The sequence below is a fragment of the Gallinula chloropus genome (assembly GCF_964237585.1).
Source record: "Gallinula chloropus genome assembly, chromosome: 2".
In the NCBI taxonomy this organism is placed as follows: Eukaryota; Metazoa; Chordata; class Aves; order Gruiformes; family Rallidae; genus Gallinula; species Gallinula chloropus.
Window position 1 is genome coordinate 161,314,890 of NC_140086.1, and position 25,555 is coordinate 161,340,444.

A 25,555-nucleotide genomic window follows, 5' to 3' on the forward strand; every position below is an offset into this window, starting at 1 on the left:
TGCCAGAGATGAGTGGAACAATTACACTGAAGAGGGTTTGAGGTAGAAGTGACTAACAGAGCCTTCATCTTCATGAAGGGACTTCATACTTGCTTAGATGGCAGAGTATTGCAGAAGCAGAGCAATCCTGGCTGAGTTTTGGAGAAGACCTTACATTACTATATTTTTCCTTTTTGCAAGGACTCAAGAGGGTATGGGAGTATTTTCCCATGTATATGTTAGCCAAAGTAGGAAACCTTTTTAGAGAACAGCAGAGAACTTGGAAAGTAACATGTTTAGCCTTGGATTTTGTGGTCCAAGCAAGGCAACAATAGACACGAATGGCTGGATGCTGAGGTGAGCACTGCATCTTGGAGCAAGATGCAAACTAAGTAATGCTTAGTTCTGACATTGAGTAGAAAGAAGATAACTGAGCATTTATTAGCAATAAGGCAAAAAGCCACCTTTGATCCCAAATGATTTGGGGGGTGGGAGTCACCAATGCTCTGGGAAGAGTAGGAATGAGGTTGGTGAGTGTTTTTTTTTTTTAGATAACTTCCTCCAAAGGACATTGAGTTAGTGTGAGCACAATGAGTGATGTGTGTACCTGAGAACACTTTAAAACCCCAAAGTTCCCAGTGCAGAATGAGATAGTTGATTCTTTAATGGTCAACCCTAGCTTCAAATACCAAGTCTTCAACACTTGCTGTGAAGTTTTGTCTTTTGATACTTCAAATAGCAATTAGCCTTTGTGGGATGGAGGACTAGATACTTCAAATAGCAATTAGCCTTTGTGGGATGGAGGACTACTAAAAAAAGGAAAAAAGTAGTGGTGGAAAGAAAAGAAAAATTATTGGAATAGTAACAATACTCCAGGGGGGAAGAATGTTCATGTTAAAAGTGAAAATAGAATCAATTTGGTCCTTGTATGGATGTACCAAAGATAAATCTCCCAGCAGAGGAGGAGGAAGCAGCTCTGGGGTAGGAATGCAATATTTCAGTAGGCCTGTCATTCCAGGAGGGTGTAACAGAGGCATTTCCTTGTAGGAAAGTGGCTCACCTTGGCTTGTTTCTCTGTCAGCACTTGCAAAGTAAACTCCTGAGGACATCAAAAATGAGTGCCCTCACAAGTCTATGCAGACACATTCTGTCTTGTCCCCCTCAAATTCTCATTGGGAAAATCCCAAGTTAAAGGAGAATACAAGGACCTGATGAAAGAGTGAACTGATGAAGCAATAAAAACTCTTGACTTTGGAGATGAGCTGAAAGCAGGACCTGACTTGTATTTCCTCTCTGGAAGGGGGATAATTCCGTGGTGCTTCACATAAAACTTGGCCACACTGTTGTGCAGTGGCAGAGGCTGTCTTTGGGATCTCTCCCAAGCCTTAGTGACTGCAGTCAGAACTCCAGGAGAACAAAGCCATTAGCAATGTTTAACACAAAGTTCACAACTAAGGCAGCCAAGCACCACTAGTTGTGTATATCAAACTCAACAGGTCTTGCTGTGTACAGAGGTTGATGATAAACCTTTTAATTGTCTGGCTTTAGACTAGTGACAGGTTGAACTAAAAGAACAATAGAGCAAACGATGTTGCAAAGGTTCCTCTTAGGTGGGTATGGCACTGAACAACCAGGTCCTTCCTGAAGTGCAAGTGTCCCCCTCTGTAGAAGGTGCACAGAAGCTTAGGTCAAAGTTTGAAGAAGAGATTTCTTGATACTGTAGATCCATATTACTTTCAGAGAGGCCAGAGTTAGTTTCCAGAGAGTTAAGCTTCATGGGTTGTGTGCAATGACCTGTTTGGTCTCCCTCCACATTCCTACTGGACAAACACCTTCATTTCCCACTCAGACCCCTTCATCCCAAATAGTACAATTGCACAGAGTGCTGGCCAGCAGCTTCATTGTAACAGTTGTGGATCGAGTGTGTATATAACACATAAAAAAAACGCTCCCCCATCCTAAAAAACTTCCTTGGAAGGAACAGCTCAGTCTTTGTGAGGAGCTGAGAAAGCATCCGACTCTGACACCGTTGCCTTACGGGACCTCACTCAGCCTAGGTTGCATAAAAGGGCTTTATAGGATTATAAAGGTTCCATGCAGTGGCAGCTCCAAGGCAGCATTTCAGGTGGGGGCACTGGCTCTCCCTGGCTCTGCCTGTGCTTGTTTATTATTGATGCCATGCTCTGAAAAAAAAATGCTGCTTCACCCTTCTTCCCTGGGGCTGCTGGAATGGGCATGCAGAGCTGCTGCTGCTACGTCAGTCCCCTCTGAAAAGGGCACACACCTGGCACTGGGGAGGGAAAAGATGTATGTGTGTGTGCACTTCTGATGCTTTTTTGCTTGTGGAGGTCTTCACCTGGCACAGCTTCGTTGCTTCTTGGCTAGGAAAAGTCCCTTTCCCCTAAACTTACTCCTTGTTTTATTCTGGAGATGCTTTCCTCATTTGCTTGCTTTGCTTTGGTTCAGGACAGCTTGAAAGCCAATTAAATTAGTCCAAGCAATAGACCAGGCAGCAATGGATGTGTCTGTTTGGTGTGCTCACTGTGTGACTCATTTTTCACTAGTTAGGAGGACTTCCATGTCCCCTTTTTTCTAAGGGGTGAGGACAGGGCAGAGCTGGGTCAGGAAACAAGTGATGGGAGCTGTTCTGGCTTTCCTAGGGGAGCTGTTCTGGCTTTCCTATGGGAATGTTGTGGTGGTGTCTTGTGTTAGAGTTGTGTTCTCAAAGGGTTGAAGTCTCTGCATGCTGAGACTTCAACTTTCTAAGCTTTCTCAGCTCACCACGGCTGTTTCCTTATGTGTCCCAGATACCAGAGCTGGTCAACTCCTACCTGAGCCTTTTGCATAGAGCAGTGAAAATAGACATTGATTGTTCCACTTAATGCTTCAGTTGTCTGTTGTTCACCCCAGACTTCCCATCCACTGGTTCTAAGTGGTTGCTAGAAAGGTGACCTCTGGAGCTGTGCTCACCTCAAATCTTGTTTACTACCTTTTTCCTACCCCAGGCTCTTTGTTTCTCTGTAGGTGTCTCTTACTGGGACCTGCTTGAGGGATGTATAATTGGCCTGTGTAATCAGCAACTATACTTTGAAGTATCTCAAAGCCAAGCACTTAGGGGAAGGGCTTCAAAGCCAACAATTGCTCTGCAGAAACCTTGGCTGTGGGATTGATTTCTTTACCCTCTTCACTGTGATAGCTACCTACTACGTGATGCTTCTGTGTTCAGAACATCTAGCTGAACACTAAGCTGCTCAATCAGAAAGGAAAACTGGGGAGGGGGAGCTGTAGGAAAGGCTTTTATGCCTCCACTCTTCTTTGCCAGCTGAGGACATCTCTTTCACCAATTGTGAACGCCTGCAGGGATGAACTTTCTGAGCAGAAGTATTGATGAAGGCCAGGAATTCATGTCCTGGAGATTTACTACTGTGAAGCTCAGACCAAGCCACCTTTCTCATGAACAAGCCTGCTTGGAGCTTTGCTCAATGAGGCACTAGGGATGGGTGATGTCCTATCTTCTTGGGCACTAGTCAAGCCCAAGTCCAGACAGAGCAAAAAATGCAAGGGTTAACTTTTATCAGTGCTTCAGATGGAGCTTGCTCTTTAATGATTTTACTTTGGGGTAACAGAATTTGGGGGAACCTATTATTTCTGGAAAGTTACACTGGTCACACTAGCTTTCCATGTTTCCCACAGGTCACTGACTTCACTTTTATAGTTTTTTTTTTTTTTACTTGAAATCTTGATAATTTTTAAGGTTACTGAAGGAGAACATCTCTATTCCCTTAAAAACCCCTCAACAAAACAAACCCAATCCACCAGTTTTTTTTTTTTCTCACCTTGTTGAATGACTGGATCAGTATGGGATGTTGCTGGCCGTGGCTCAAGTTGGGATTGTGTGCCCATTGTGCAAGCAGGTTTGGGAGTTAAAGCTTCCTAGCTGCTTCCCCTCAGGGATTGTGCTCCTTGCAGGAGGTGTCCCAATGATTAGGGAGAAATTATCATTAAAACCAAGCAACAAACCACTGCTCCTGCAGGACAGGTAAGGTTATAAAGGGTTGCCAAGATCCATCTGTTTGGCAAAAGGGGCAAGCATCTCCTCCCATCTTGTGCCCACCACCCCATTTCCCTTCGTGGTCCTGCAGCGATGGAGACTTCCAAACCTGTGACACATCCCTGTGCTCACCAGTGGAGGATTAAAACGTTCTAGATATGTTTTACTTCTGGCTTTAAGCATTTTTTTTTCCTTTTTGGCTGGGGAAGCATGTCTTTGGGTCCTTCAAAACCCTACATAGTGAATCCCATTGACTGGGCAGACTGGCACCTGGCTAGAAAAGAGCAGAGCCAGGAGAGCAGGGTATGGGCAGCCCGGCCAACAAACTGCTCATGAGCCCAGCAGATGTTCCTGCAGCCTCTCTGCTCCCTGGGGTCGGTGCCAGTCTGGTCCTTTTCCAGTAGCTTGTCATTTGACACTGGGAACAGTATTCTGGCTTCTTTTGTCAAGGACCTTGTGCTTGGAGAAGGCAACAGGACACGTATTTCTTCAGGTCATTTTTTCTAGGTTTTGAGCTCGTTCTTACTTGTAAAAGTTTTTGGCAGTATCTTCTTGTGAAAGTGTATCCTGCTCTCAAGCCTGAGGCTGTTGCTCACTGGGATTTACATAAATATCTCTTCTGCTGAGGGTTGAATGGCTGTAGGAGCTTTCTCCGTGTGTTTTGAGGTCTGGTGGGATGCATCACCCTCTGTCCTTTCTCAAGCTGCTTCTGGCTGTGCTTGATGTGCTAAAACATTTTGCTTGTTTATGCATAGGATATTGCTATAGTACTCATAGTTCTATTAGTTTCCCAATTTTATGCCATTTTCCTCCAGTTATTTCTTCCCTGTTTGTTTCTGACATGCTCTCTTGTGGTGGAGATTACTAAGGTCTTATGTCCAGACAAGCTCTTTGATAGCTTGTAGAAAAAACAAACCCAAATATTGGTGCTTAGTCATGGAATCATAGGGTTTGGAAGGGACCTCGAGAGATCATTGGGTCCAACCCCCCTGCCAAAGCAGCTCCCCAGCTCATATTGCACAGGCTGGCGTCCAGATGGGTCTGGAGTATCTCCAGAGAAGGAGATTCCACACCCCCTGGGCAGCCTGTCCCAGGGCTCCCTCACCCTCACTGGGGAAAAGGTCTTCCACATGTTGGTGTGGAACTTCCTGTGCTCCAACTTGCAGCCATTGCCCCTTGTTCTGTCTCCACAGAGCACTGAAAAGGGGCTGGCTAATTCCCCCTGCATCCCATACTTAAGATATTGATAAACATTAACAAGGTCCCCCCCTTAGTCTTTTTTTCTCTAGGCTGAACAGTCTTTCCTCATAGGGGATATGCTCTCTTCTTGCTCCCACACTGCATGTGCTGCAGCATGCCTTGCTGTAAAATCACTCCTTGCCCAGGCATTGGCAAGCCCACATGGGTGCCCGTTTGGGGAGACCCTGATCTCCCACCACGGTCCCCATTCCTACGCCAGGCTGCGTTTCTCTCTCCTGACCAGTGTTACTGCCCTTCCTCTGCAGGTTGACGGGGAATGAACCCCTGACCATCCTCCCTCTGACCTCAGAAATGGAGGAAGCTGCCGTCAAAGCCCACTACAAAGTCTGTGACCGCCTGAAGCTGGAGAAGAAGCAGCGCAGGATGTGCCGGCGGGACCCCGGTGTGGCAGAGACCCTGATGGAGGCCATCAGCATGAGCGCACTTGAGTGCCAGTACCAGTTTCGCTTTGAGCGCTGGAATTGCACCCTCGAGGGTCGCTACCGGGCCAGCTTGCTAAAGAGAGGTGAGCAGAGTGTAGGGTCTCAGGAAGGGCTGCTGGTATTCCCTGGACCCATCAGCTTCCTGGGTGTTTTGTGGAGTGGTTACCCTGGTGCATTGGTTGCCATGGTGGATCACCACCTCTCCAGGGCTCCAAAACAAACTTGTAGAAGGCAAAGGCAAAGCCAAGCTTGACTCATCCATCAAGGCACTCAGCAGACAAAGAATGTGCTGTGTGGTGTTAACTTATCTGCCCTGTCCACCTCCTGCTGCTGGCTGTGGCTTCTCTCCTTGGAGGATGGAGACTTTGGCTTATGTGTCCTAAGCCAGTAGCGATGGTTGCTCCTCACTTCTGCTGGAAGTTGAGATGATAATGGCAGGACAAGGGGGAATGGACTAAAGCTAAAGGAGGGAAGGTTTAGATTAGATATTAGGGGGAAGTTTTTTTACAGAAAGAGTGGTGAGGTGCTGGAACAGGCTGCCCAGAGAGGTAGTGGATTCCCCGTCCCTGGAGGTGTTCAAGGCCAGGTTGGATGGGGCCCTGGGCAGCCTTGTGTAGCTCCAGGCCTGGAGGTTGGTGTCCCTGCCCGTGACAGTGGGGTGGGAGCTCTATGATCCATGGGGTCCCTTTCAACCCAGACCATTCTATGATTCTATGATGCTGGAGGGGAAGGTGTTAAAGTACCCAAAGCTGTCATCTCTTTTTTTATGGCTTATTTTCCCCCCTACCTACATCAACTTTTGAGGAAATAAATTGAGAAAAAGCTTTGAGGGGAAATAAGGCAAAACAGACTATTCTGTGCTGTCCAAGGGAGACCTGCAAATATTTGTGTGTCCTGTTACTGCTTTACTCAGGTAAAAGTTCCTTGGGTGTGGGTGGTAGTTAATTATCTCCCCTTGTTGCAGAGGCTCAGGAGTATTCAAGGAGCAGGTAGTATTTTTATCTCCTCCCTCTGTGCTACCTCATTTAGTCCAAATTCCTGCACCCTCTGAGTAAAATCCAGTTCATGCTTCTGGACTGACAACAAGGATGCAGCAGGACCAATTTACAGAAATCTGGCATGGATCTTGAGGGCTTTAGTGACCTCTAGGACATGCCTCACACTGCGATGGAGCTGGTTCCTACAAACCCAGGGTCTGACGTGCTCAAGGATGAGAGGAGGTTTGCAGAGTTTTCTCCCTTGCTAATTAGCAAGGAGGAGTAATTCAGAAGTGCTGGGGCTTAACTAATGCACTGTCACTGACTGCAGTGGGAAGGAGGAAAGTCCTTATGAAACCCAAGAGGTTCCAGCCAGAGCCTGCAAGACATGTAAAAATATCCCCACATGCCAGCGTCCTGGGATGAGCTGTGCCTTGGGAGAGCCAAGCACTTTCTCATGCTGACACCTGGAGGCCACAGCTTGTTCCTTCAGATGGTCCTGCCCCGTGGGCAGCCCTCTGTAAGGGGCATTTCAAAGCAGCCTGAAGTTAAAACACCATCCAACCCTCCCCCCCCCCCCCCCCCCCACCACACACACACACCCCCGCCACCCCTTGTCAGGACCGAGTATAATAAATTGCAGCTCTGAGGGCTGCAAGGCTCTGCCTGCTGTCTCATTCTTCCATGTTTTATGCCCCTGCAACATCTCTGCCCTCCACCGATGCTGTAAATCCTTCAGACGCTGTTCCTGCTGCGTAACACGCTGCCTTGTAAATCTTTCTACTCCTCTCCAAGAGCTGCTGGTTCCTGGTTCAGCATTGCAGCAAGTGATACCCCAGGGTGAAGGGGCACATGTATCACCCTCTAAGACAGAACTATTCGAATACACTGGTGTGATGCTTCCTCTCCTCCAGGACCACTGCTGCTTCTTAAGAAGGGGTAAAAAGAAGTCAACCCCCCTCCCATTTCACTTAGTTTCCCCCCCTCTGTTTTTACACTTGGTCACCAGAAGAGCCTGGCTGCTGGTTTGCAAGTTGGACTGATGGCAGCCCGTTTCTTAAAATAACAGGGGATTGTTTAAGGGACTTGTTATCCTCTTTGGATACTGGTGAACAATTTTGGAAATGGCTGAAACCGGATAGCTGTGGATGGCAGGCTGTCGATGCACTGGGGGTTAGAATGCCTGCATTGATTTAAAGCTCATTATCTTGTTACAAAATATCTTGGTGCAATCAAATAGTGCATGGCAGAGATGGCTTTAAATCTGGCCAGAGCCAAATGTCACATGGACTTGCTTGGAAGCTGTCTAGGGGGTGAGATGATACCTGTGCTGATGGGCACTGGGAATCTGGGAGGCTTTTAATGATGGAGAATGGGAGCTGATGGAGTGCTGAAGCTGGTGGGGAGTTTGAAGGGGGGAGAACCTGTCAAATGAATCATCCCTCCTGGCTTTGTGTCATGAATTGTCCCTCCTGGCTTTGTGTCAAACTTGGTATGTGTTGTGGTTGCACAGCACTGACTTGCTGCTGAGATTTTACAACTGCTCTGAATTCAGTGCTTGAAATCAGGCCTTCAAGCAGGTTCTACATCTAGGCTGTCTACGAAACTGGACCTCACCCAGGCTGCTTGCTGCTAATTGCAGCATCTCAGATTCTCCTCTGAGAGTTTACCTGCCCTACTGCATCCAGGACCTTCTGTTAGCATATATATAGCACTCTCTATAATGTGACACTTTGCATTGGTATGAACTTCCTGGTACCATTGGCACTTCCAGATATGGTCATGCCTTCTTGAATACCTGTTTAGAGTTGGTCAGACCTCAGTGACAAGTGACACAAGTGGTGGTGAAAGGCCAATTCTACAAACTGGGGGCACAGAGGCTAGGGAGCATCTCTCCAGCATCCCTCTCACAGGTGTGTGCAGTCTGACCTAGGTTGTAACTTAGGAAAATCTGAAACAGCCTGGAAAAGATGAAAGGTGCTTAGATGGTGTTTCCTACTCAGAGGAGTTTGGGGGTTTGCATTCCCATGAGTTTGTTTTGTTGTGTCAATGAAGAATTCTACCACCACTCCCAATGAGTGTTTGCAGTGATGATGTTTCTGGGGTGCCAGAGGACATGGTCTAACTTCAGGGAGAAAAGAGAAATCAAAACTCCAAATGTGGTTTCTCAACCCTGACCACAGTGAGTGTGGAATTGATTCTTTTCTATTTTAATCATCTTTCCAATAAGGGAAAAGTTCCTGTTGCTCTTTTCCATGTGAGCAGTAGAACAGTAGGACAATTCCTACTACTATTTGGTTTGAGTCAGCCACCATGGGAGGACCAAACCTCAATTTCCTGGTCTGGTTTTTCAACCTGTGTTTTGCTTAAGCTCACCTGGGAGTGCTTTGTGAAGGCAAGCTTTGGGGATGGGACAGCGTAGGGCCCCATGATCTTGCTTGGACTACCATGAGACTCCCAAGGAACAGTTCCAAAAATGACCTGGCAGTGTCTCTTCATGTCCTTGGTTGACACACCAGCTTACAGATATATCCACTACTGTCACCATCCACTTGTGTTATTTTTGAGTGGGGGATTTCTTGAGTCAGATCCAAAGCCATTCTGGAATTGCATCTCAAATATGCAGTCGTTTATGGCTTCCATAGCTGGAGAATGAAGAGCTATAAATACTGGTATGTTTGCTTTTTATTTCTGGCTTTTATAATTTGGCTTGAGATCATGGGTGCCTCTGGGCCTCAGTTTACCTGTTAGGGAGAGGGGATGTTGTTGCATTCCTGCAGGTGAGCATGGAGATGTAAAAGAGGGTTACATGTGAAATGTTTGAGGTGTAAACTTCTCTTTGAAGTGTTTGAACAAGGTGCTGTGTGTTTCCCAGCCTTCAGGTGCCTTTTGCTCACAACTTTCTTGTACTGATGTAGGACTAGTGATATCTTCTGGGGAAGGAGGAGCCCATTTGATTCCTACTCCAGTCATCAGTCTGGAGATCTATGCTGTGTTCCTGCTATGTGATGTATTGTTGTACCACAAGGATGGCACTTCCGTGGTTCCAAGGTGTTGAAACAGGTGCTCCATCCCTGGGGTTGTTCAAGACCAGGTTGGATGGGACCCTGTGCGAACTTGTGTAGCTCCAGGCCTGGAGGTTGGTGGCCCTGCCTGTGGCAGGGGGGTTGGAATTCTATGATCCTTCCAACCCTGACCATTCTATGGTACCATGTGTTCCTGAATACTGGCTTGTGCAACCTGTCCATCATTCATCGCTCTCCAGTGTACTCTCCACCATCAGTGATGCACGTCGAGCTTGGCATGCTTTGACATTGCTCAAACTCTTCTTGTGATAGGTTTTGCCTTTATTTCCCTCTTTTTTTAACCCTTCCTCCAGCTGCAATTCAAGCTGCTTACTTCCCTTTCCTACAGGTTTTAAGGAGACAGCCTTCTTGTATGCCATCTCCTCTGCGGGGCTGACACACGCCATGGCCAAGGCGTGCAGCGCGGGGCGGATGGAGCGTTGCACCTGCGACGAGGCCCCCGACTTGGAGAACCGTGAGGCTTGGCAGTGGGGTGGCTGTGGTGACAACCTGAAATACAGCAACAAGTTTGTCAAGGAGTTCTTGGGGAGGAAGCCCAACAAGGACCTGCGAGCCAGGGTGGACTTCCACAATAACCTCGTGGGGATGAAGGTATGTTGCAGACTGCTTAGGGTGGGGAATGTCGTGCTGTTGTGGGGTTTGTGAGGCCAGTGAGATGCTGCACTTGAGTGTGGAAGCAGTAGTCTTGCATGAAAAATGCATGGAGTGATCTTTTTGCTGGAGGGGTGAAGCTTCAGTTAAGGGACTAGACCCTAGTTTTGTCACTGTGCATCAAGATCATAGGCTGGGGGGGGAAGTGGATTGAGAGCAGCATGAGGACTTGGGGTATTGTGGATGAGAAGATCAATCTGATCTAGAAATGTGCACTGGCAGCCTAGAAAGTCAACCAAGTCCTGGGCTGCATCCCTAGAATCATGACCAGCAGGTTGAGGTGGGAGATTCTGCCCCTCTGCTCTGGGGAGACCCTCCTGCAGTGCTGTGCCCAGCTTGGAGAACTCCAGGACAAGAAGGATCTGGAGCTGTTGGAGTGAGTACAGAGAAGGTCACAGAGATGATGCAAGGACTGGACCTACCTCTGCTCTGGAGACAGGCTGGGAGAGTCGGGCTGGTTCAGCCTGGAGAAGAGGACTCCAGAGAGAACTTGTAGTAGCCTTCCAGTACTTAAAGGTGCTCCAGAAGGGATGGAGAGGGATGGGTGCTGAGGGCAGGGAGTGACAAGACAAGTGGGAATGGCTTTCAGCTGAAGGGAGGTAGAATTACACGAAGCAGCAGCTTTTTTATGATGAGGGTGGTAAGGCACTAATACAGGTTGCACAGAGAACCTGTGGATTCTCCCTCCCTGGAAGTGTTCAAGGCCAGATTGGATGGGGCTTTGAGCAACCTGGTCTAGTGGAGGGTGCCCATGGTAGGGGCGTTGGACTAGATGGTCTTTGAGGTCCCTTCCAACCGAACAGAATCATCAGGTTGGAAAAGACCTTTGAGATAGAGTCTAACCATATCCCTAAGCAAAAACAGTCTGTGAGTTGTGCAAAACCATTGGTGTGAGACCAGAGGGAAAGAAATGGGATTGTCCAGGTCTAGAAAACATGATTGAGAGGGATTGCTGGCTTTCTACAGGGATGAGAGGGCCTTGCAGAACGAAGGGATGGAACAGCTCCAGGCATGTGGGGTGGGGTAAGGTTGAAGGGATTTATGCTGCCACAACACAGGTTGAAGGATCCTTTTCTTATAGCAGGTCAGTAGAGCACAGACAGTATAGCATCTCCATAGCCAGGTTTCTTTAAAACTAGCTGGACAAACACCTGGTGGGGAAGTGGGGTGGAGATATTCCTCTCTTAAGTCCTTAAAGTCCCTTCATTCTTGTTTTCTGGAAGCTTGGTAGTGCTTAGCTTGTGTACTCCCTCTTTTCCCTTCCTCATCTTCACTATTGGAGGACTTTCTGCCCTTTACCCCAGTATCTTCCCATGAGGATTTATCCTCCTGCCTGGGGACATCCCTCCAGGACTGATGTAAAGGACAAAGTGTCTGCAACTGCTGGGTCATCACAGGAAGGTGGGGGGGAAAGGAAGGCTTTCCACCTTCTATAATCTGCTTGGCTGTACCTACCCTGGAGTTGCTTGAACACGAAAAGCCCTCAGATTGGCTAGCACAGGTGCCCAGGATCAGTGTTGCCTTGCGCCAACCTCGAAGGGGGGAAATACTGTAAGGCTATAAATAGCCCCTGAGCCTTGTTATTGTCCGTGTGATTGGATGGAGGGTTGGGGCTGGGATGGGGGACCTGGGTCTCCAGTTTCCCAGGCAAATGCAGGCCCAGCCAGTTGTGCATTCTAGGAATCGCCACCCCAGCTCAGTTGTTCCTGTGTGTATGCATAAAATGTCATTCCTCACGACAGAGTTGGGGCATGGGAGCATGCTACCAGAGAGTGCTGGCCAGCAAAAAGTCTCCCCCTTTCCCTACCACCAGATGCTCCTAGACAGCGCTGACATCAGGATTAGAAATATCCTGGGTTTAGCTGGTGTCTGGCTTTGGCTGACAGCTTTTCTGCCTCTGGATTAAAAGGCTCAGTGTCTCTGAACTCCTGTTGCAGCTCTTTGGCGTGTGAAACAGGCTTTGTGGGGTGATGAAATTCGTTTTAATCCTCATAGTCTGTTGTTCCCGAGGGCCTATCCCACTTCTTTGGAGTTGGCTGTGTAGCAAATGAGATGAAATGGAGAAGATGGTCCATGGAGGCTGTGATTTCATGCTGGAGATTGCTATGAGATGACCCTGCTCTCCTCCTTTTCCGGAGTTTCATCAAACCCTACAAGGCTGTGACTTTAGGTGCCATTGATACGTTCTTGTAACTCCATTTGTATCTCCCCTCTAGCAGTGGTGGGGCTAAAAAACTTGCCTAAAGAATGTTACCAAACTCACAGTACTCTCCACCCTGGTACCTGCAGTCAGGATGCCTGTATGGCTGAGACTTGGCCTTGGATTTAACGATGTTCTTGTTTGTCATTGCTGCTCTAGGCTGTCTATGCATCCTTGAGCTAAAGAAATTCCAAGGTTGATGTGGAGGGAGTGAGTCTTCCCTTTCTGCCTGCCCTTTCTTATAGATCCCACTGCGAGCTGCTCCCTAGGGCAACAGGAGGTGTCAGGGACTCTCTTGCATGCTCTGCCTACACTTCACTTGGCCCGGTCAGGCCCTGGTCATTGGCAGTGGTTTCCAAGCACTAGTGTAATATCTGCAGCTAAACAGCTGAGTAACAGTTGTGACGGTTGTCCAGACACTGAGAGCCCTCATGGCAATCCAAGTCAAAGACCTTTGCTGCAGGTCAGTGATCCGGTGTTCCTATTTTTGTCCACCCATGCCTTGTCTGTCAAGTTGGTGTTGCTGCCTGACAGCTTTCCTTGCCCATTTGCAGCAGAGGTTGAGATGATCTCTCTGTTTATGCTCCTAGGGTAATTGTGCCTTAGTTTGGTTGAAAGGCAAGCCAGGCAACCCACTGGATTCCCAACAACGCCGTGAAGCCATATAGAGAACAAACAAGCTGCATGTTGAGAGGGAAGCTTGTAGGAGGATGATGGTTCAGGATCAGGAGAACGTACATTTCTACAGGCAGGATGTGTTGACCTAAACCACTGGCACAATATGGGGTATTTAAGATGATGATTTGTGATGTTCTGAGATGGAGATGAGGACCCAGGCTGGATTCACTAATTGCAAGGTCAGAACTTGCAATGCTTGCTTAAGATTTCAAGATGTAAAGACTAATTTGAAGTCTGAGCATTGACCTTCTTAGTGTGGATGACGAACTGTTTCTGACATGACTTACACTTGGGTGTAGATTAATATCAAGCTCAATTTTCTTCTTTCCTCCTGGTCCCACTGCCAGTGCTGTGTTGGTGGAGGATGAGATGCTCAGCAGGCAGATCTAAGTTCCCTTGATGAATTCATAATGTTCTTGTTGAAGGCAATGGGTTGAATATGAAACTCAATGTGTTTCTTCCACTCATCTTTTCTCCTAAGAAGATGCTCATCAGCTAACAACTGCCTTACAGACTTCCCAACCATTGAGCTGCCAGAGATGCTAATGTAGAGATGGTTGAGTCACCATCCCTGGATGTGTTCAAAAAAAGGGTAGATGAGGTACTCAGGGATCTGGTTTAGCAGACGATGGGAATGGTTGGACTCGATGATCTTCAAAAAGGTCTCTTCCACCCTTGTGATTCTGGGATTCTGTGGTGACTATGATGGTCTTGAAACCATTTTCGACCTAACCTAGTTTGGTTATTTGGGCAATAGCTCATGTATTTATGAATCAAAGGCAATAGACTATTGTGCAGATCTATAGATATATAGAATACAGTGTGGTTGGCCTTGATTTATGCCCTTTTGGGACTGAACAGTTTTGAACTGGAGTGATCAATATGTAAGCAAAGATGCTGTTATAGCCTGTAATATGTTAAATGTCCCTGTGAGTTCCAGAAAGATGATTGAGGATGCTTTGAAAAGGAGCTGAGATGCAAACTGAGTGCCTTTCTCCAGGTTATACAGCAAGCTGACTATCACAGAATCACAAGGTTGGAAAAGACCTTTAAGATCAAGTCCAACCATTCCCATCCTGTGCTAAACCATATCCCTAAGTACCTGACCTACCCTTTTTTAAACACATCCAGGGAAGGTGACTCAACCCCCTCCCTGGGCAGCCTGTTCCAGGCCCTGATGGAGCAGGAGGCTGAAGCCAGCTCTCCTGAATTCCTCCTCAGGACCTGCTGTGTTTCCCTCTAACAAACCCACAGCTTTTATGTCTCTTAGTGAAGCCATACATGCATGAACCAAAACTTTTGCTGCACTCCAGCCTGCTTTGAGCTGGGAATAGACAAGGAGACTTTCTTTTCTAGCACTTTCCTACAGGAGCTTGCCACGGTGCCAGGCTACACTGGCGTCCTTACAGCGTGTGTATGGATGTGCATGTGTGTGTTCGCTGGAGGAGTGAAGGAGTATCTGTTAAAGATACAGCACAAGCTTGGTGGTCTTTCACTGACTCTTAGCAACACATAATCCTTCCCATCTAATTACTCCCAACCATGGCAAAATGTATAAATAGTCCCTTGAGACCCAGCAGAAAAAGGACCTGTGCTTAATTGACTGATTTGGCAACCGATGCTCTCCCCTTCTAGGTCAACACAGCAGTCTCTCCATGGTGTCACACAATCTGTGCGTTTCTGTGAGGGTGACATTATCCTGTCCTGCCCAGTTTTAGTGTCTCTTGGTTGGCGTTCTCATTTAATTATTATTTTACTTCTGTGTTTTACAACCTTGATGGGCTGACTGTAATTCTGCTACACCAGTGAAATAATCACTGGACATGTTGTGCCTGTGATGGCTCACAAAGTTATATGATATGACCTCAATCACTAATGAAAGGGTGAGCTTGTCTAGCGTGAGGATGAGGTAATTAGACCAGGACTTCTCCAGCCTTCTCTTTATTGAAAAGTAGGAGCTCTGAATAGACCACTTATTAAAAAAGCAATTTCCCTTCCTTTGCCAAATCTACTCTTGCTCATTCAGCTATTCTTTCAGAGGAATCTTGGGTGGAGAGGGTATGTGTTTGGGGGTGGAGGGGCATGGGGTGTTGAGTTGTGTGTATGCATTAAGGGAACGGGGGGTGGTGCTGAGAGAAGTCAACTGCATTAAAGCTCCGTTGCCAGCAATGAAGTTTCTTGGATATATTAAATGAAGCTCAGGCAGCCTTGCTAAACCTCTCCTCTTGTCTATATCCTCCCCCTTTTCTTCCCCCTTGTACACACAAGTGCAGCCCTCTTTTGTAACCCATTAATGAAAAGTCGGAATATTAGAGGACTCAATTAGTTCCACTGGGCTTGAGTAAGTGATGTTTTAATTAAATTTGCCCAGTTTCTCAGCAAAGTATCATTAAACATGACTTTCCAACTCCCTCTCTGGAGCGTTGCTAAGTTTCTTAATCCCAGGAGTGCTGACCTCTTCCAGAGGTATGTCTGGTCAAGCATGTCTTACAGATCCAAGGGGCACTATTAAAGGGGGCTGCTGTTACCCAAGGAAAAAAAAAATAATTGTCATATTCTCATTCCCTTTTTGTTTTATCCTTCCAGAAGGAGGGACACACACAAGCCTTTGCCATCAGGACCCTGAAGCCAGGGGTATAACCACAGTCTCCTGGAGAGCCAAGTGTTTAGTTTAGTGCAAAGCTATAGGAGGGCAGAAATGGAGAACAATTAAATGCCTCCTTCCAAAAGGTCTCACTTTAGGTAATAGTTCCCTTTCAAACTGGTTCCCTTAATGAGGATTCCTTAATTTTTTCACACAACAATTGATATATTTTAGTCTCTATAGTCTATGTATATTTCTGAAGGATCCTGTAGGGTTCAAGACTGGAGCCATCCTTGAAACACTTTATACCTGCATCTCTGCAACATCATGGGATGCTCTGGAGAGGATGGTGGGAAGTGCATGAACTTTTCCTTGCTGTTGACTTGCTTGTTTTGGAAGTCCATGCAAGGAATGGCTTTTTCCCCTTAGGCAGTCCTGGCAGCGATCTATCTCAAGGGCTGAGCGTGCCTCCTGTGCTGGAGATGGACTCTCCATATCAGGTAGATGTTTGCCCAGCTATCATCTGTCTGAGGAACTTCACGAGCTATCACGTAACATGTTATCAGAGCATACCACCCTCATCACTTCTGTATCTCCATTTTACAGAGGGGAAATTGACACCCAGGAAGATTAAGTGACTTACTAAAGGTCACACACAGGCGTAGCGAAGCAGAGACTTGCACCCTGGTCTCCTGTTGCAGAGACGGTGTTTACAAGCACTGCCCATCCTGTCTCAGGCAGTTCTTCCTAGTAGACACGATTCCAGTCAAACTCCAGAGCTTGTCAAACAAGCTTAAAACGCTAATTTCTGTGCTCCTGCACCCTCAAACAGAGTAAAAAGGGCTCAAATTCATATGAACTCACTAATACAGTTGGTGCATGGGGGGGAAAAAAAACCTCAAAAAACACAAACCCAAGGAGAATTAGTGCATCTTTTAGGCAATTCCCTCAGGATTGTGCTTGCATCATGCTTTTTCCAGTGTCCAAATGAAGCCTAGCAAACAGCAGCCTCTCTGAGACAAGCGCTTGACTTTGTATGTGCAGATCAGTTTGCAAGGCCACCACTAGTATTAATTGCTCCAGGTTATGACAGGTAGGAATGCACAGGCATGCTCTCTGGATTTTCCCCCTCCTTTCAGGCTGAGATTGGCTCAGCCAAAGTCTTTCTAAGGCCTGGAAATCAACACTCTGGAAAAAATTGCTAGCTGTGTCCCAGAAGAAATTGCAGTTAGTTGTTTATGTGGAGCTTTCTTAGCATGTGAAGCATGCTAGGAATACTGAAGGGGGAAAATATTTTTAAAGTTCTCACCTTTAAAGTAGGGCTATGTTAGTCCATGTTTAAGTGTTTGTGTATTAATGCATATTTGTGAGCGTCCCTATTTTTAAAGGAGGAAGGGTAATGGAAAGGGGAAAATTGTTTGGGGGGGAAAACACCCCAGTTTTATAACAGGCTTAAAAGAAAGGTGTTAGGTTTGGGGTGTTTTTAACAAAATAGAAGGAAAAAAGAAAAAAAAAAAACCTTCTAAACTTGTGAAACTTTTTAGTAATTCAACCAGTGGCAATGTCCATGTGTTAAGGGAGGAACCTGGTGTCTAGTCATTTGAGCACTGTAAAGAAACAGGGACTGTGGCTGTTGTCCAAACAAACCTTATTACTTGAGCTGAGAGAATAAGCCTATTTACATTTAAAAAAGGATGCATACACAGAGGATGGAAGATATTTCCTAGAGGATGGGAAGGTATTTTATTTGTAAAGGAGCATCCCAAAGCCCCCTCTGAAGTAAGATAAGACTAGGGCAGGCTTTTTCCTGGATGAGCTGACTCTAAATAGAGGTTCATCTGCTCCCTCCTCTCCCCCAAACCATAGCGAATGGTTTGAAGCCTTGGAGCCTCAGACCAGCCATGACGACAGCGGAGCTGTAACCGAGGAATTCCCACGGCTGCGTGTCCGCTTCGGACTGCTGCTGCCCAGACAAGAGTTGTCTGAAAACCACCGCCAAAGCCCCGTGACCCAGCTGGGAATGAATGGGAATCTGTCCTCAGCGTTTCAGCTAAAACACTGAGAAATTGTGTGTTGCAGCATGTCTGAGACTGATCATTACAGGGGGGCTTGGTCTGAGCTTCGTAGCAAACCATTGTTGTGAGGAAGGATTACATGTTGCATAGCAATGGGCTGCTGTGTGATCCCTTTTCCCTGTGGCTCTTGTAAAGCTGTTTGGGCAGGCGGTCCTGCAGTGCTATCTAGTTTCTTCTTTGCAGCAAGTACCAATAAAGATGGCTCAGTCTTCCTCTACTGTGATTTTTCTTCATTGTGTTTTTGTATATGGTGTTGTCCACAACATGCTCAATGGGAGTTTGTGTTCCTGAGGCAAACTAATTTGTTCAAAGAGCTTTACTTTTCATCCAAACCCACTTTCCTATTTATGAGTCTACAGGTGGTGGTCCAGAGAAGAGTAGGAGGGCAAAACTTCAGTGTGTGATGCTATCCCATATCCACTGTTGGTCCTCATTCGACTTTGCTTTCTTGGTAGAAGCTTTCTACAGCGTATGACACAACAATGCACACTTGTGGTGTTACTCCTGGGTTACTGCAACTCCCATGTCTGGTAATGATGCTGTTTAGCCTATGAGAACCATGAAACGTTTTATGCTTTGCATTTAAGCTAGTACACTTTGCTTTGTGTCTGTGACAAGGCAGAAGTGTTACATATGGTGACTTACTGTGGTGTAGGTGAAATATGACTGTTAAAATAGGTGTTTGGGGCTGTGTGTGTTGGAGAAGCTCAAGTCTGTGCAGGATGGAGGTAGATCAGGCTCTGGACTGTGATGTGCCTTGGAAAATAAACCAAACAGGAGCTACCTGTAGCTCTTTGAATGTTAAGCTTGTGTTAGTCTTATTGTGCCCAGACTTTTTTCATAATACAAGCAAAGTTTTACTAGCCTGAAAGTCTCTCCAGGTTTGAAAGCAGAATCTAGACATTTACTCATTTGTCTCAGTGTCCAGCCAGGAAAGGTTTCTCCAACGCTGCTCCAAGCAACCTGCTGACTTGGATAAGCCTTGCTCTGCTTCCTGGAGGAATGAGGTGGATTTAAATGCGTCTGACAGGAGCCTGCAACAAGAGGAGGAAGGTCTTTGTGGAAGTTGGGGAGTGAGACGAAAAGCAGAAGGGCTTTGCCAAGAATTATTTCAGCTTGTGGGTGGTTAGGGGCCTGTAGGCAGCAGTTCTCTATCATGCATCACTTTGAGTAGCTGCATTGTGACTGATAGCAGTGGGCTGGCTGGGGAAGAATTTTTTCTAGGATTTCCACTATAGATGCCTGAAAACTTTCTTGAGCCTTTCCTGCCCCTTCAAGAAGGGTTATGGGTCAGTTGGGGTGTACCACACTTGCACAGTGGCCATAGGAAAATCCACATGCTGGATGTCAGGAACTGGTGGATTCTGGAGAACAGGGACAATGGGAAACCTTTTATGCTTTCATCCACCAGTACAGACCATCTAAGCTGTCCTAGCCACTGCTTAACAAGGAGTTAGAAGCAGCTCAGGAGAAGACCGGGCTTCATTAGGGCTATTTTCATCACTACTTAAAATCAGACTAGGAGAGTAAGTTCCATCTAAACATATGCATCAATATGCATCTAAACATATGCATCAATACCATTTGAGAGACCTTTATACTTCTGGAGGGGTAGCTGGTGGTGAGGAGCAGTGTTTTACAGGACCTCAAATAATGCTCAATGCTGATATTTGGGCACCTGAATTCATCCCAGAGGGTGGGATTCTGCTCACAGATCAAGAACTATAAACTGCAGTGCCTCTGTGTGAGCCGTGGCTCCTGTTAGCAAGTGGAGATGGTGTCAGCAGAGTTGGTGGAGCCAGGAGAGCTGTTCAGCCGAGCACGTGCAGGTGTCTGCTTCACTCTAGGATTCCCTGCCTGCTTTGGCTCAGCTGAGTCAGATGGGAGTTTAGAGGTGTTTCTCAACTGTAAGCATTTAAACTCCAAAAAATCTCTCTTAGTGAGGTCAACCCTGGCTGGATGGTGTGATTTGGGTGCCTAAACCTACATGCCTATTCCTGACTGAAAGGCTGCTTCCAGCTGCCAATCCACTAGGATCTGGATTTCCAACACATCTTGTGCCATACCTACCAAGCCTTACATGGATGCCCTTGGGTATACTGCACCTGCAATTGAGCTCTGGAGAGCTGGCTCCTGAGGCAAACAGCCCCATCTCCAGGTTCCCTTCCTGGGAACTAAATATCTGCACGGGACTGTGTCTACCAGCTGAGCCAGTTCCTGCTGCTTTCTTGCTTTCCCATCTCCTGTACAATGGTGGTCGTCTCTCTTTCCAGGTGGAGCAGATGCGAATGGGTTGGGGGTGGTGGAAGCGTTGAGAAAAGCCTGGGCTGATGAATGACTGCAGTGTTGTAGCTCTTCTCCAAAGCATCTCAGTAATTTTGCTCAGTTTGCTGATGGGTCTGGGCGTGAAATCAGGTATAGGAGCTTTGTTTCACATGAACTCAGCTCTCACTTCTGGACAACCAGTGAAACGTGACTTTACATGAGGGACACTATGGGTGAGAGTGGGTTTGGGTTTTTTTTTGTTGGGTTTTCCCCCCCTTCCCTGGTGTTGAAATGTGTTCTGTATGCTCTTGTCTAAGATTGTGGGATTTCTTGCAGAGTTGGCTAGACACTTTGGCACGCAAAGCGTGACAGCCCCTAACCAAGTCAGCCCAGCTGAGTACTATAAGCAGTAACACATCTCTCTCTGTAACCCGTCACTTGTTTGAATGCTACTGTGTATTATTGGATTGCATTTGAAAAGGTCTTGGCTGTCTCAGGAATGAAGTGTGATCATTGGCTGGGCTTTGCTGAAGGCTGTATTATGCGTAGTGCCTTTCTAAAAATGTCTCTGTAATATCAGGATTGGGCCAGACCCCAATTCTGAGTCCATGACCTATTGCACATTTGCACATGGTGCTCAGCAGGACTCATGCAGCCAAATAATTAAGAACCGGATGGTCAGGAAATGGACTGGAGCCAGTCCTCTGCTGTCATGAGGCCATAATGTTGGCAGATGCCATAATGGGCACAGGGGGGAGATAGTTTTTTTTTTCCCTTTTCAGATACTGTAGATGCCCAAAGGAAGGACACCTTCAGTAGTTCCTTGACAGGAGGTAGCCCTATAAAACAGACTCTGTTCTAACTGGCTATTTTAAGGCGTGGTTATACCTTACCCATTTAAAGTCCAAATGTAGCCTATTTTTGGGGGAGGCAGAAATAGAACTATAAATATCTGTTTTTAATCTGTGGGAAAAGCACAGGTTATCTGTGACTGTCCAGATAATGTGTCTGCTCTCGTGTTGCCCGTGGAGGAGTCCAAAGCCTAAACATATCTCTGGGGGAAGGTGGAGGAGAACATTAAGATGCCATTTATAAGGAGATGGATATGCTTTTGTGATGTGAAACACCTTTATTGCAGCCTGATTGGAAAAAGATGAGATCCTCTGTTTACTATCAGTCAGTGTATGGGCATGGGGTCCTTTACAGCACCTGGGAGGGGGGGGTGTAAACTATCTCTGTCCCTCTTCAAGATGAGTAATGACACTGCTTCTCCTTCCCACACTGCTTTTCCTCTTGAAAATATCCTTCTCTTTCCATTCCCTTCATCTTGTGTGTGAACACCATGGTTCCACTGGCTCTGTGCTTCCTTCTGCTTTGTGATGCTCTGAAGGCAGCTACTCTCATTCAGTCTATCCCCAAGCAACACCTGTGTGCCCTCCTCTATGGAGACTGATTTTTGTTTGCTTTGGGAATAAATCAAACATGCACATTTACTTTCTGTTCTCTCAAACAAGTTGTTTCCCCCCTTTAGATATTAGGGGGAAGCTCTTTACAGAGAGAGGGGTGAGGTGCTGGAACGGGCTGCCCAGAGAGGTGTTGGATGCCTCATCCCTGGAGGTGTTCAAGGCCAGGTTGGATGGGGCCCTGGGCAACCTTATCCAAATCATGACTGGAGGTTGGTGGCCTTGTCTGTGGCAGGGGGTTGGAACTCTATGATCCTTGGGGTCTCTTAAAACCCAGACCATTCTATGATACTATGATTGAGGGATCTGTGAGACAAGCCTTGTTTCTCATTACAGCACATACAGCAAGTGTTTGAAATTAAAGCCAAAACAAACCAAAAAATTAGGAAAGGATTTTAAACCAAGCCTTGCCTTTGGTTGTCATCAAGAGGCATAATAGGCTCAAAGCCTAATATGAGAGTCCTGGTGGGACAGGGACAGAATCCACTTCAGTTTCCAAGGGTTTAAATGCCTTTTCTTTCTATTCCACCTTGAGTTTGAAGACCTTGGGTCATAAGTGCTTTGCTTTTTCTTTGGAGAGAATAAGATATATAGTTCCATCCCAGTTAAAAAAAAAAGACCTTCTAGAAAGGTCTGCCAAATACATTATAGCAGTTCTGCTGGCCTGGGACTTGAAACTTGCAGCCCCTTCCTCCCTGGATTGTGGCTTGTGTAAACAACACTTGGGAGCAGCAGCCCCTGAAGGCATGTGTGATGCCATTGCCTTTCATCCTGTCACCAGAGGCCCTGCACAGCATTTAGCTAAGGGTCTTTTCCACTGCTGGGTCAGGCTCTTCAGAAACACTTGTGACATCCTTGCTGTCTTGCCTTGTCAAATCTCAGACCTGCTCACCCTGAGGTGCTGCTGAAGCATCAAGGCAGCAGTTGAAGTTCCTCATCCTGACGTGGGGCAGGCCCTGCTTGCTTATGATGGGGCAAGGTAGTGCAGCCTTTAGTGCAAGAAGTCTGTTCACATGGCCAGAACTGAACATTTAAAGTCCCCTTATCTCGTTGCAGAGTGACTGCCTCACATCCTTTCTATAGTTGAAAATTAAAGACTGCTCCTGTGATCCTCTCTCCTATCATCAGCCCTTGTTGTAGCCCCCATGGGTCCCTACCTGATGGGCTGAGGACTGAACCCACCAGGAGAAACTCTTCTCACTATAAAATCAACCCAGATTTCATGTTTTTCCCCTTGAAACCCTCTGTGTGAGAAGCCAGCCTTCCAAGCTGCCTACAGCTGGTGCCACAGGCAGAATAAATGCTGGAGACTGCCTTAGAACACCTGGAACTCTTCACATAGGGGGTTGTTTTCCATTTCTTCACATCTTAGTTTTTCAGAGAAAGGGAAAGCACAGGGGAGACTGTGGCAGCCTTGGTTTTATCCTATGGAGAAATAGGCTTCATTAAACATGTTTGGCCAACATGAGATGGCATTCTTTGTTTTTAAGACTATTGAATCATTGAATGCTTTAGGTTGGAAGGGACCTTTAAGGCCATCCAGTCCAACCTCCCTGCAGTAATCAAGGACACCTTTAACTAGATCAGGTAGCTCAGAGCTTCATCAAGCCTGACCTTGAATGCCTCCAGGGATGGGGCCTCCTCTGGGCAACCTGTGCCATCATCTCACCACCCTCAGAGAAAAGAACTTCTTGCTAATGTCTTATTTAAATCAGTCCTGCCGTAGTTTAAAACCATTTCCCCTTGCCCTATGTTACATGCCCTTGCAAACACTCCCTCTCCATCCAGACTTCATTTCTAGCATTAAAAAATTGGCAAGTCCTTTTGAACATGATACCATGCTCCAGAATAGCATCCTGAAGAGAGGTTGGAGAGGCAGAAGCTTCCCGGGGCTGCTTGTTTTAGTAGTTGCAACTCAGAGAACTGGATGGGATGCTATCCCCAGTCACTACTGATGGAAACAACACAGCTTAGCTATGTTTCCAGTGAGCCTGTGCTGCTAACTGTGAACTACGTGAGTTTAAGGTGGTGTCCTGTGTGTGGAGAAGGTTCCTATTGCCCATGCTGAGGTTCTGGAGCATGTGCCAACCCACCTGTGTGCTTATGTGTGTTGCAGCAGCACTCTCCTCCTTTCCATTAAACTAAGTTCTTCCCCTTTTGTTGTATCTTGATCTCATTAAAATAGACAAATGGGTTAAACTATGTATTGATTTCCTAGTTGCATTGTAGCTTCAAACCTCTGTCTACATAGATGATTACCAGCAATGGAGAGCCTTTGTACACTTTACTAGTATCAATAACTGGCCAATAAAGCAATATTCTGGCAGGTACATGTCATATTCCTGGTAACTATGTCCCTTCCAAAACAAATATTTCCTGTAGTGTGTGTTTTCTGTCCTCTTCCAACGGATAGTTTTTGTGTTGGCATCAGCTTTGTGTTGCAGAAGTGTCTTCTACAACACAATTGGGTTTGGGGTTTTTTTTTGCTCTATGTCTTGAATTCTTTCCCCCTAACTGATTTTCTCTTGGGGCCATGTGTATCTGCAGGTCATCAAAGCTGGAGTGGAGACAACCTGTAAATGCCATGGTGTATCTGGATCCTGTACTGTCCGAACATGTTGGAGGCAGCTCTCTCCATTCCATGAAATAGGGAAGCAACTGAAGCAGAAGTACGAGACATCCCTCAAAGTGGGGAGCACTACCAACGAGGCCACGGGGGAAGGAGACATCTCCCCACCCAAAAAGTCCATCCCTGGCCACAGCGATCAAATCCCAAGGACTACGGATCTTGTCTACATTGACGATTCCCCAAGCTTCTGCATGATGAGTAGATACTCGCCTGGGACCTCGGGCAGGAAATGTTACAAAGACAAGAACTGCGACAGCATCTGCTGCGGGCGAGGGCACAACACGCAGAGCCGGGTGGTCACCCGCCCGTGCCAGTGCCAGGTCCGTTGGTGCTGCTATGTGGAATGCAAGCAGTGCACCCAGAGAGAAGAGGTGTATACCTGCAAGGACTGACGCATCATCTGCTTGACGGCAACCCCTCGGTGATGGGCGCTGAGAACTACGTATGGAGACAAACAGGGTTTGATTTGACCTTTTGGGATCTGAAAGCTATGTTGAGACATAAGCACTTTGTAGGGTACAGGTGACCCAGCTGTGTTGCTGTTTTTGTTTTTGGGTTGTTTTTTTTTTGTTGTTGTTGTTGTTGTTTTGTTTTCCTGTAGACTGAATTTTTAATGAGGTCCAACCATGTGGAAATAAGTGCCTGTCACACTGGGGTTAGACACCAGTTGACAATCACCTTTAGTCATCTACGCAGTTTGGCGGATCAGTTATCCTTGGAACATCTTGAGCGTTTTGCCAATCCTCCATGAACTCCTGGGCTCATATATTTCTCTTTGGCATGAATAACCTATACTGCTTTGTTGCTGAAGCTTACCTGACTGCTTGGTGAAGCTAAGCAGGTACAAAAGGAAGATCTTTCTGCTTTGAATGTGATGGTACAGGAAGTGGTCACATTTTTTTGCCGCTTCTAAAACTGGAGAGGAGTGCATAGGGTAAGCAGGAACAGCCCTGATAGTTCCTTGAGTGGAGTTTCTGCACATTGAGCAAACAAGGCTCTGACAAAGAGACCCACTGTCAGGGCAAGCTTTTTAATGCCAGCTCCATACCTGCATGCTTTGATCACCAAATACAGCTCAAAAATGAATAATACTATTGGGTCCACCATGTTGCAGACAGAAATACAACCAAGAAAGAGGTTGGGAAGACAGTAGAAAACCAGATGTGCCTGTCCCCTTCAGTCGAATCACGTTCCCTTAAAACAATTTCCTCAAATGTAATCTCTTTAGCACTATT

At 46.6% G+C, this 25,555-nt stretch overlaps 1 protein-coding gene across 1 annotated transcript in view; it reads left to right on the top strand.

Annotated features, from left to right (window-relative positions):
* WNT9A (Wnt family member 9A) overlaps positions 1 to 24,712 on the top strand; it is a gene marked incomplete at its 3' end in the record, with an annotated part of 60,171 nt that extends 35,459 nt beyond the window's left edge. Inside the window, exons 2-4 of the mRNA XM_084279994.1 lie at positions 5,536 to 5,795; positions 10,104 to 10,366; positions 24,239 to 24,712. Of these exons, the coding sequence (XP_084136120.1) occupies positions 5,536 to 5,795; positions 10,104 to 10,366; positions 24,239 to 24,712 (997 nt within the window). The remainder of the gene's footprint in view (positions 1 to 5,535; positions 5,796 to 10,103; positions 10,367 to 24,238) is intronic.
* Between the last annotated feature and the right edge of the window lie 843 nt (positions 24,713 to 25,555).